The sequence below is a fragment of the Neophocaena asiaeorientalis genome, unplaced genomic scaffold (assembly GCF_003031525.2).
Source record: "Neophocaena asiaeorientalis asiaeorientalis breed wild unplaced genomic scaffold, Neophocaena_asiaeorientalis_V1.1 scaffold479, whole genome shotgun sequence".
NCBI lineage: Eukaryota > Metazoa > Chordata > Mammalia > Artiodactyla > Phocoenidae > Neophocaena > Neophocaena asiaeorientalis.
This window is the reverse complement of record NW_020173774.1, coordinates 4,630,004-4,640,980: the sequence shown is the minus strand read 5'-3', so window position 1 is coordinate 4,640,980 and position 10,977 is coordinate 4,630,004. Positions and strand designations below refer to the sequence as shown.

Genomic DNA, 10,977 nt, shown 5'->3' with positions numbered 1-10,977 from the left:
GCCAGCCACAAGCCCCGGGCATACTGCAGCAGCCAGCCCAACACCGTAAGCAGCGAGGCGGCGAAGAGGACCAGCAGGGCCGCCCAGCCCACGTCCCGCTGCCCCCAGTCTGGATCCATGCTCCTCGCGGGCTCAGGTCCCGGTTCCGGCTCGGGCTCAGCCGCTGCCCCGGGGGAGCATGGCCCGGGCGGGCCGCGGGGCGGGGGCGGGCTCCCCCGGGGCTGGGCGCGCGGGATCGGGGGCTCTCCGGGGCTGGGTGCCCGGGACTAGTGGGTGCCACAGATCGAGGAGAGGAGGTTCCTGGGGGATCGCGACGCCGGGGTCCCTCTCTCCGGAGTCCGGGGCCCTCCTCGGTTGGTCCGGCAGTCCAACCCGGGTTAGTCGCCGGACAGCGCCCGACTCCTCCCACGGCGGGGGCCCCACCGGACCCGGGCGGGGACTCGTCTGCGGGGACTCTGGGGCTCGCAGGCAGGCACCGGCTCCGGGAGGGCTGCGTGCGCAGAGCTGACACTGACAACACGGCCGGCCCCCCCGCCCCCATCGGCCTTAAAGGAGCCGCACCCGCGGCGGGCGGGGCTTAGCGAGCCCGGCGTTCCAGCGCTAGAAGAGGGTGGGAGGAGGAGCGGAGAGCGGAGGAGGTTCTAGGGTTGGAAATAGGCGGGAACTTTAACTACCCCGCCCCATCCTGGAATCGGGGGTACTCCTGCTCCCCCGAGCTCAAGGCGAGAGTAAGCAAGAGTAATTTCACTCACCTGAGATGACGCCTTTGCTCTCCCCTACGTTCCTTAGCTTTCCATAGTTTGGACGCCTGTGGGGTTAAAAAAGAGGTGACCCCTGTGGATAGCATCAACCCCTTATCCCAGCGCTCCCAGGCTCAGCAGCTTCTTGGTTCCTATGTCCTGGCGGAAGCTAGGCCCTAGGTATGTAGCTGCAGAGCATCCCTCCTAGATAGAAGTGACTGGTAGAGGTCCAGCCGATACCAACGCGAGAGGAACCAGAACCTGAACCTGGTAGAGGTTGAGAATAGAACATGGAACACTGAACCCCCTCCTCCACCCCCATCCTCTTCCCTCTGGAGCCAGGACCAAGGGACACTCTATTAACCTCCTTGCTCGTGTGGGTTTATTCTGGAGATATTTCCAAAGCCTGGGGCTGCTTCTGTTTTTAAAAATAATTTATTTCCATAGTAACAGCTCCTGCCTATGGAGCACGTGTAGACGGGGTGGCAACGAGGAGGGAGCTGGCAATGCAGCACTGGACCATCAGTAGATTCAGCCAGAAGACCCTGCCATCCAAATATGTGATATCCCAGCAAGCACCCCAAAAATTATGTTATAGGTACACTCTGGCCTCAGGATCCATCCCTTTTCTTAGATTTAAGGGAATGGATTCCATCCCTATAGGACAGAGGCTTGTCACTGCTTTCTGGAGGCAGGGGAAGGAAAATCCTACAAAAGGATTCAAAGGAATCCCCATGCCCTAAGAGGCCCTTTTTCTCCACATACATATGGCAGGCCTTCCTTAGAGAGGTAAACAGAGAGACGTTAAGTATCTCTCTCCCAAATCCAGTCGTTAGTCTGAGCAGTGAGCAGATGGGAGTAAACAATGTCTTCTAAAGTGCGGGGTTGCAGAGCTAAGCAGAGCCTGGCAGGTCAGCGACAGGGTGCCTGAGCCACAGGAGGTGGTAGGAAAGCTTGGGGCATCCCCAGATTTCACTCTAAGGAATGGGGTGGGGTGATGGGGTAACCTTGCTGTGACCCTGCCCATGCATTATCACTGGACCTCCAAAACCATAGAAGATTCCTAGAGTGTGGATTTTTAATCTTGAGGGGAGAAGAAATGAAGGGAGGAGAGAACTCAGGGACACAGAAGGAAGCTGTCAGTAGGCAGAGCAGCTAGGGCTAGGGGAGCAGGTTATGTGGAAAGTCGTCCAGGTACAGTTTCACTATGAAGACCCTCTTCCCCCAAGAACGCTTTTCAGGGTTCTTCAGAGTTCATCTCAGGTCTCTGAGTTGCTGGGTTTACTTCAACTCCTCCACTGAGCAATTGGTCCTGTGCTGCCAGATGCTGCTTCACAATTCAGTCTTACTTATATTAGTCTCTCTACTTATATTAGTCTCTCTATTTATATTAGTCTCTCTACTTAGTCCTCCCAATCTTCCATCCACTTGTTACTAGACCTCTTGTACTTATTTCATTCTGCCTTACAGCCTAGCTGGTTGTTTATATGTCTGTTTTTCCCACTCACCAGAAAGCTGCTTAAGAGTGGAGACCCTGTCTTACTCATCTCTCTTCCCTCATATTGACTCAAGGTGCTTTAATATGATGAAGTAGACTCCCTGGGGAAGACAACTGCATTTATATCACTTTGTGTCCCCACAGTACTTAAAAGTTTCCCATGCACATAGTAGGGGTTAGCAAATTCTTTGTAATTTTAAGAAGTCTAACAGAAAATATTCCAATATACATGTAAACACTGAGAATTCCTATATTGTTTCCATCTTTTGAAAACCCATTCATGTCATCCAAGTGGAATGGGACATCTTGGGGCTTGCTATCAGCTAACAACTTTTGATAAACTGACAGGAGAGAGGTGGGAAGAAATGGTAAAAGAGTAACTCAGCTGCTTGTAAAGAGCCACAGATATGGTCCTGCAAGTGTCACAGATCCAGACTCTCCGAAGCTGTCTCGTATGGACTTTTTCAGCACTGTGAAACATTTCTGGGACATTCTTTGTCAGGCAATCAGCCTTAATAGTGCATTAACTTTACTTATTGGGAGGCACTCAGAGCTCCCCAGTAGGAGATGCGCATCTCAGACCTTGTCTACTCAGCCCAAGAAACCAGCTGAAACTCACCTGATCCATGGGTCCTAGGACCAGCTTCAGCATTTAGGCAAATGCTTTGAACTTGTACCAGGACAGGCACAAAATTTCAAGTGTGGCCAAGTCATGTGTGTGTTTGTTTCTCCTGGTGAGTCTGATAATCAACTGGGCATTTACCATCATGGGAACAAAAATATTCAGATTATATGACAAGTATCCAAGTAACCATGTTCTGATGGTAACATGTATGCATGGATGATGAATCCCCAGTGTCTTGTTTTTGAACAAGTATCCCCTACCTTCTTCCAGGGGGGTGCATGAGGGAGGGCTAACAATCTCTGGAGAAGAAAGAGACAAAGGTGCCCAATGCCAAGCTGGGAAGGAAGAGTTATTAGGATTGGCCTCCTAATAAAACAGGAAGCAGTTACAGACTGTCCCTCAGACCTCCAGGGAGTCTCAGCCTGCTCCTGAGCAACAAGATAACTGAATGCTGCCTCCTCTGGGGCTCCGACAAGCTCCTCCTTTCCACCTGCTCCTGGCGTCTCACCTTCCCTGTTTGGAAGGCCCTTCCACTCTTGCCACCTACTGAAATCCTTAGAGACACTACTCTTCCTCAAGGTCCTCTCACTTCCCCTGGTCACAACTAATTGCTCTCTCCATGTGCTCCTATTGCCCTCTGTACCTCTTTCAGATCCAGACTCATTATGCGTGATGATGCCTTGTATACAGATATCTGTGTGTCCTTAGCCCCATAGGAACACACTGTGGAACAGAAAACACTGCCTCTAGGGAATTTCCAGTCTAAGAGGCACAGATGCACACTCATGCACCCGTGTGCAGGTACACACACACACACACACACACACACACACACAGAAAAACAATACCAGTGGGATAATATTATGTACTGAAAATTTGGAGGAATACTACTATCAAGTAATTACTGGGATTACTTTATATACATGGTTTGAGTTGTTAATTAGAGCCACCTTCGAGTAGAAAGGACATTTCACATCTGGTTTTGAGAGACAGGAGGGCCTATCTTTGGCCTAAAAGGAGTCAACCTGACCCTGACTCCTTATTCAAGAGTGAACAAAATGTCAGCATACTTCAGTCGTCTCCCGCACTTCCTGGTGATGAGTTCTTCTCTGAGGACTAGAAATCATTTGCCACCTAAGAGCTTGTGTGTCTGTGAAAGAGAATGAGATGCTGGTGAACTGTTATTTGTAAGGAAACAGATGCCAAGCAAAAGGCACCCAACCTGGAGAAGAACCTGCCTGGGAATTCCTCAGACTTACTGGAAGCCAGCCACTTGTGGGTCTGGTTCTCCTACTTAGCTCTTTCCAAAGCCTCAGCCTCACCTCCTCCGACTGGGAGCCTGGCACAGTGCAATGATCCAGGACCAAGGAAAGTCTAGAACGGGGTTAAATCCAAGACCTGAGAGCATGAGGGTATTCCCAGCCCCTTCAGTGCTGAAGTACCCCTCAGTGTTGCCCGGCAACTAACTGCTACTGCGGGGGCAGAAGGCGGGTGGGATGATGAAGGAAAAGTACCTGGCTCAACGACACGGGAAAACATGAAGTGGGAGGGGCTTTTCAAGTGTCCGCTCTTTACATTTTACATCATCTTCCAAATTGTAGCTGTGTTTCGGGGAACTGAGTTGTGTTTACCTTGGCTTCCTTCCCAACGCTGACTATGTTGGAGACAGGTTTTCTACACTGAGCAGGTGCTGCTCCACATCCTCATCCCGCCTGCCCTCCCCCTTGCTTCCAGCAGCCATCTTCCAGTCTCCAGAGGCGTCCCAGAGTAAACGCGGGGCACTGGCCCCTTAAACGCGACCAGCGAAGGCCGACGGAGCTAAACCTGACGTGGAACGAAGAGTAAGCGGCGTCAGACACGTGGTACGAGGAGGCGCTCATCTTGGAACCGGGCAAGGAGTTTTTCCGCTTTGGGCTGTACATCTTTAATATGATGTTAGGAAAGTATCCGCCTTTGTTTGTCCTTCTTTAATTGCTTTTCCAATCCCCTCTTGATGATTCAACTCTCGAATATAGTTTAAAATCACACTTCTGTCCCTACTCTTATGCCCATATTAAAAATGGCCGCCGCCTTCCACAACGACAGTTGCTCTGCGAACTGGATCCGGGTGGAAACAGTGGGTAGGCAGATGCAGTGGGGCAGAGCCAAGGTTGCTTTATAGAGGCTCGCGGGAGTCCTGAGGGCGGCTCAGGTCAGAGTCGTTGGGTTTCGCTCAGGGTGGTGTGGGAATATCCAGCCTGTGGGGAGCGGCCACTCCTTACTGCTGGGGCCACAGGGCTTCTGCCCAGCTTGTCCGTTAGTTAAGGAGGGGGCCGACCAGGCCCCCTGGCCGGTCACCATGTGGGCCTTCCCGGAGTTGCCGATGCCGCTGTTGGTGAATTTGATCGGCTCGCTGCTGGGACTTGTAGCCACACTCACCCTCATCCCTGCCTTCCGTGGCCACTTCATCGCCGCACGGCTCTGCGGCCAGGACCTCAACAAATCCAGCCGGCAGCAAATGTGAGGGGCCGCGCGCTGGTCCGGGGCAGTGGGGAAGGGGTGGGCAGGCAGGGGCGGGGACTGGAGTGCTGGACTGCGAGCGGAGACGTAGTGCTAACCCAACAGCCAGCCCGGGACTCTGGGAGGTGGAGGGCAGATCTGGTTAGCATTGGGGAAGGGGTGGAGGCGGGAAGATGGGACCCTTGGGTGTATCTGGGACTCCAGTAGTGGTGCCCTTCCCCGCCCCCAAGTCAGGTTATGGTGATGCTTGCACTAGTGAGTGACCACGCCCCCTTTCCTCTTCCCCCTCCCCCCCGGCTTGCTGCTGGGCCACAGCCCAGAGTCCCAGGGAGTGATCAGCGGTGCTGTTTTCCTTATCATACTCTTCTGCTTCATCCCTTTCCCTTTCCTGAACTGCTTTGTGGAGGAGCAGTGTAAAGCCTTCCCCCACCATGAAGTAAGTGGGTTAGTGAGGGCTGCTGCCTGTGGCTGGGACTGGGAGGTACTGGAGAGAGTTGGGGTTATTTGGGTGTGGCGGGGAGGGGAGGGACTGAGAACGAAAGAAAAGATGGGAATTCTTGAAAGGAACTGTGAAGTGGGAGTAGTCTGGAGCCATGACCTGCCCGAGCCCTCCCCAGTTTGTGGCCCTGATAGGTGCACTCCTTGCCATCTGCTGCATGATTTTCCTGGGCTTCGCGGATGATGTACTGAATCTGCGCTGGCGCCATAAGCTGCTGCTGCCCACAGCTGCCTCACTACCTCTCCTCATGGTCTATTTCACCAACTTTGGCAACACGACCATTGTGGTACCCAAGCCCTTACGCCCGCTTCTTGGCCTGCATCTGGACCTGGGTGAGTAGCACTGCCACTTCTGCCCCTATGGCCCCTACTTCAGGGCACCCTTACCCTGTGAGATATCCAGCAGAGCATCCTTCCTGGTGCTCCACATTCTCCTCCCTGTTTTGTCCCTGTGTTTTCTTAGATCCTTTTGTTGGCCTTTCATCCCATCCCCTATCCTCACCACTTTTCTCAGAAGAATATCCTTAAATTCTTATTCTACAGGTGGCATTACTTCTCTTACTGTTTTCTCCCCCCAGGGATCCTGTACTATGTCTACATGGGGCTGCTGGCAGTGTTCTGTACTAATGCCATCAATATCCTAGCAGGAATTAATGGCCTAGAGGCTGGCCAGTCGCTAGTCATTTCTGCTTCCATCATCGTCTTCAACCTGGTGGAGCTGGAAGGTAGGTGGGATTGGACTAGGGAGAGGAGAGAAGTCTGAGTGTTAAGGAAGTTGCCTGCTATCTGGCTTTGGGGAATTTGTTAAACGTGAGAAAGAAACTAAGATTTGTTAAATGTGAGAAAGGAAAGTAGCAGCCCTGTCATTTATAACGGCATTGGCCCTAATAGGTAGGCCATGGTCTTCTCCTACTGAGCATAAACAACTTCACAAAACCTCAAAATCAGACAGGGTCACTCTGCGACCGTGATAGAGTAAGACCAAAACTAGATCCCTCTGTAACCATGTCTGAGCACAGACAAAACCACAGGAACGCGGTGCATCTCACAAAAATGACCAAGATCCCCTTCTGGCTAACGTGAGTGGTTGCCGCTTCCTTCCGATAACAACTCAGTTCCTCTCACTTCTTGGATAAAAATTATTAAGATGCTCAATCATAGCATTATCTCTGCTGACGGCACCCGGTGCGGGGCAAAACTCTGCCTCCTTGCATCCTCCCCAGAATTATTTAAAACAAATTCTATAAAAAGTCCTCCTAACACCTCCTTACTGAGGCATCCCATGGTTCCCCATGGTGTGTGGGTTCCAAAGTTTCTCTTGTTTCAAGTCAGTAAACCCAGCTTTGACTACAGGCGTGTTTCTGGTGGTTTTTGGCTGATGGACATCCATAAGTGCTTATTAAAGCTAAGCACTTTTAAAATGTGATCTCACTTTAAACTCTGTAACGGCTCTATGTGGCAGGTGTTTTCATCAGCCTTTTTTCACAGATACGAAACTGAGGCTCAGAGAAGTTAAATGTGTCATGATCGAGGTCACACAGTTAGGAAGTAAAGCTGGTATTCAGACCTAGGTCTGAATGGTCTAAACCAAATGTAAGACAGTAACTAGTTTAGGAAGGGTTCATGAAAGAGGTGAAATATTGGGAACTGCTTGGGTGACATAAAAGGGATAGTGAGTTCTTGGGACTTAGAGAGGTGGATGATACAGCTTGGGACAGAACTCAGGGACAGACAAAAATAGGACCCAGGCGTGCAGGGGACGTGGCTGTCAACGTTTTCTTCTTTTTCCCCTGCTTCCAAAGGTGATTGTCGGGATGATCATGTCTTTTCCCTCTACTTCATGATACCCTTTTTTTTCACCACCTTGGGATTGCTCTACCATAACTGGTAAGTAGGCCTGTGGATAGTGGGACAGCTATTTGAATTTGTGGCCAGTACAGTCCTCCTCATTGTGACCCATCTCCTGACGGAGAGGCTTAACCTGTGCATCTCTGTATTGAGTGTTTTCTGGGTCTTTTTGGTAATATTCTTAAATCTTAAATATTCTCTACCCAATTGTAGCTGGGGGCAGGTGCTGTGGAGCCCCCAGGAATAGATGGATTCGGGACCTTGTTTCCTGGAGAGTTGCTGGGAGAGCTGGAATGTCCTCTGAGCCAGAACTAGGGTCAGGGCTAGCCCAGTGCGCAGGGTGTGTGACGTGAGAGAAAGGATTGCTAATGCCTCTTGCCACTGGCTCAGATCCTCTCCCCTACACAGGTACCCATCACGGGTGTTTGTGGGAGATACCTTCTGTTACTTTGCTGGCATGACCTTTGCCGTGGTGGGCATCTTGGGACACTTCAGCAAGACCATGCTGCTCTTCTTCATGCCCCAGGTGTTCAACTTCGTCTACTCACTGCCTCAGCTCCTGCATATCATCCCCTGCCCTCGCCACCGTATGCCCAGGTAGCCGCTTTGGGGCTTGAAAGGGACATCATAGCTTTTTCCCTTGGGATGCCTTAGACGTTTGCTGTGCAAAGGGAATGGGCCCAAAGAAGGGCTAACTCTTGCCATGCAGTTAGCCCTTTATACATTACAGAGCACATTTAGTTCCATGATCTCATTTAATGTTCACAGCAGCTCTGATCACACAGAAGCAAGCAGCAGAGCCAGAAGTAGATCTCAGGGTGTTTGACTCCACATTCTGTGCCCTTCCTATTAATTAAGCACAGGGAGGAGAGTTCTTTGAGTAGTGGCCCAGTCACATGAAGCTGTCTTCCCCTGCAGACTCAATACCAAGACAGGCAAACTGGAGATGAGCTATTCCAAGTTCAAGACCAAGAGCCTCTCTTTCTTGGGCACCTTTATTCTAAAGGTAACAGGGTAACAAGGAGGTAAGGCTCTAGGCTGCCATTCGGAATTCAGGGAATGGGGAACCTAGGCCTACATCACACCCAAGGGGAGTTTGGAAGCATTGAGCAGATCCCCATTCCTGAAGCCTAGGTATTAGCTGAAGTTCTCTCCACTTTGGACCCCTCCAGGTAGCAGAAGGCCTCCGGCTAGTGACAGTGCGCCAGAGTGAGAATGAGGATGGTGCCTTCACGGAGTGTAACAACATGACCCTCATCAACTTGCTACTTAAAATCTTTGGGCCCATGCATGAGCGAAACCTCACCCTGTTCCTGCTGCTGCTACAGGTGCAATGCTGTTGGTGATGTGACTTACATCTCCTTGTCTCCCTTTCTCTGTGGTTCTTACTGTAGTTCATTTCTCCTTACAGGTCGTGGGCAGTGCTGTCACCTTCTCCATTCGGTACCAGCTCGTCCGACTCTTCTACGATGTCTGAGTCCCCTGATCCACCGTCCTTTGCTTCACAGCCTCCAGATATCCTGACTCAGGCCGACCTCTTCCAGACCAAGATTGCCTCCTGGCCCAGGCCTCTCCCACCCTTCATTCTCCTCCAGATTTTGTCCTCAGCATTCCCTTTCCCCTGTGATGATTGACATCCCGGGCCATTCTTGCCCTCTAATGACTATTGATTGGACTTCGCCTATGGCTTTCTTCTACTTGCCACTCCCCCTCTCCGTCCCATCTTTGCAGCCTCCTAAGGTGGGACACTGTAGCTTTGATGCAATTACCCACAACTCTGACACTCAAGAAGTATGCTGGGCCTGGGGATAGAACCCTGGCTGGGGATAGGGACACAGGCTCGAAGGTGACTTGACGTTTGACTATAAATTAAATATTCTGATGATTTCGCAGACTGGGGGGCCCTGTGCTCCCAGTGGTGACAATAAACTGTCGTCTTTTTCTTGTTGTTCCTGGAGGTGTATCTCCTATATAGGGCATTTTAGGGTACACTGGGAGGGTTGGTGGAGGCATTTCCTCGGAGAGGATGCCTATCCCTCTGCCCCATCCTTTTTCTTTCAGTACATCAGGCCCCTCCTAGCAAGAAGGGAACAGAAAGAACAGACCAGACAGAACATGTTGAATAAATAGGAAATCCTGCTGCTCAGGTGGCATAAAGGGCCATAAGATTGGCGTTATCTGTTCCCTGGTATGGGGTTGGACTTTCAGGGGGTCTCATTCCTTCCCTTTTTCACTCTCCCTTTGCCAGGCAGGAGGAGGGCGTGACCAGACCTGGGACCGGAGGAAGAGGTAGCCGTAGTGTTGACCCCTTTCCTTTAAAAATCCTAGACCCGCACAGACTTCCCTGAGGCTCTTGAGGTGACTTCAGACTCCACCCTCTTTGTCTTCCGGCTCTGGGCTGGGCTGTAGGGTTTAAATCTGGCGCGCTTCACTTGGATTGGCTACACCCGGGAGTGGTTGGCTGACTGCTTGCTGCCGCTCCTCCTCGCCTTTTCCCCGGGCAAAAGGTTTTCAAATTCGGCCAATTGGCGGGCGCGTTCCCTCAGCTGAGACGCGTCATCGAAGGGTTAACCGCAGCCAACCGGAGGCGGGTATTGGAGAAAAGAGCCAATCAGGAGGACGCGGGGGTGCGCCCTGGGGGCTTATAAGGGCGGCCCTTGGGCGCGCGCGGCAGCAGTTGGACTGCGGCGGACGGCTGTTCCTCAGTCTCGTGAGCAGCCTTCCTCTCCGTTCCTCTACCTCGCGCAGCATGTCGGGCCGCGGCAAGACAGGCGGTAAGGCCCGCGCTAAGGCCAAGTCGCGCTCGTCGCGAGCGGGCCTCCAGTTCCCCGTGGGCCGCGTGCACCGGCTGTTGCGGAAGGGACACTACGCCGAGCGGGTGGGCGCCGGCGCGCCGGTCTATCTGGCGGCGGTGCTCGAGTACCTCACAGCCGAGATCCTGGAGCTGGCGGGCAACGCGGCCCGCGACAACAAGAAGACGCGGATCATCCCCCGCCACCTGCAGCTGGCCATCCGCAACGACGAGGAGCTCAACAAGCTGCTGGGCGGCGTGACGATCGCCCAGGGAGGTGTCCTGCCCAACATCCAGGCCGTACTGCTGCCCAAGAAGACCAGCGCCGCCGTGGGGCCGAAGGCGCCCGCGGGCGGCAAGAAGGCCACCCAGGCCTCGCAAGAGTACTGAGGGCGCCCGCGCCGCCGCCACCGCCGCCGCCTGGCCCCTCCCCTCGCCACCACAAAGGCCCTTTTAAGGGCCACCACAACGCTCACGG

General features: G+C 52.6%; 3 protein-coding genes across 4 annotated transcripts in view; 2 read left to right on the top strand and 1 right to left on the bottom strand.

The window, feature by feature from the left end:
- The window catches only part of C2CD2L (C2CD2 like), a 9,298-nt gene extending 8,795 nt beyond the window's left edge, over positions 1-503 (bottom strand). The window contains 1 exon segment of the mRNA XM_024751825.1: positions 1-503. Coding sequence (XP_024607593.1) covers positions 1-119 — 119 coding nt within the window. The 5' untranslated portion in view covers positions 120-503.
- Positions 504-4,782: 4,279 nt separating this feature from the next.
- On the top strand, positions 4,783-9,657 carry DPAGT1 (dolichyl-phosphate N-acetylglucosaminephosphotransferase 1). Of its 2 annotated transcripts, XM_024751834.1 has the most exons (9): positions 4,787-5,362; positions 5,678-5,798; positions 5,980-6,193; positions 6,439-6,585; positions 7,663-7,747; positions 8,117-8,305; positions 8,627-8,714; positions 8,881-9,036; positions 9,120-9,657. In XM_024751834.1, the coding sequence occupies exons 1-9, from the start codon at positions 5,202-5,204 to the stop codon at positions 9,183-9,185; spliced, it is 1,227 nt and encodes a 408-aa protein (XP_024607602.1). In that variant the 5' UTR covers positions 4,787-5,201; the 3' UTR covers positions 9,186-9,657. The 2 variants fall into 2 exon arrangements, with proteins under 2 accessions (XP_024607603.1, XP_024607602.1); XM_024751835.1 differs by lacking the exon at positions 8,627-8,714 and having other exon boundaries at positions 4,783-5,362; positions 8,117-8,234.
- Positions 9,658-10,399: 742 nt separating this feature from the next.
- Positions 10,400-10,971, top strand: H2AX (H2A.X variant histone). Its single transcript, XM_024751757.1, has one exon. It carries the CDS (start codon positions 10,458-10,460, stop codon positions 10,887-10,889), a length of 432 nt encoding a protein of 143 aa, XP_024607525.1. The 5' UTR covers positions 10,400-10,457; the 3' UTR covers positions 10,890-10,971.
- Positions 10,972-10,977: the final 6 nt, after the last annotated feature.

What these genes read in the sequence shown, in the direction of transcription:
- H2AX (XM_024751757.1), top strand. Translation starts at nt 10,458, where the DNA reads ATGTCGGGCCGCGGCAAGACAGGCGGTAAGGCCCGCGCTAAGGCCAAG.
- DPAGT1 (XM_024751834.1), top strand. Translation starts at nt 5,202, where the DNA reads ATGTGGGCCTTCCCGGAGTTGCCGATGCCGCTGTTGGTGAATTTGATC. An exon ending in GGATTGCTCTACCATAACTG is followed by an intron (nt 7,748 to 8,116) that starts GTAAGTAGGCCT and finishes TCCCCTACACAG; the next exon opens with GTACCCATCACGGGTGTTTG. An exon ending in TGTTCCTGCTGCTGCTACAG is followed by an intron (nt 9,037 to 9,119) that starts GTGCAATGCTGT and finishes TTCTCCTTACAG; the next exon opens with GTCGTGGGCAGTGCTGTCAC.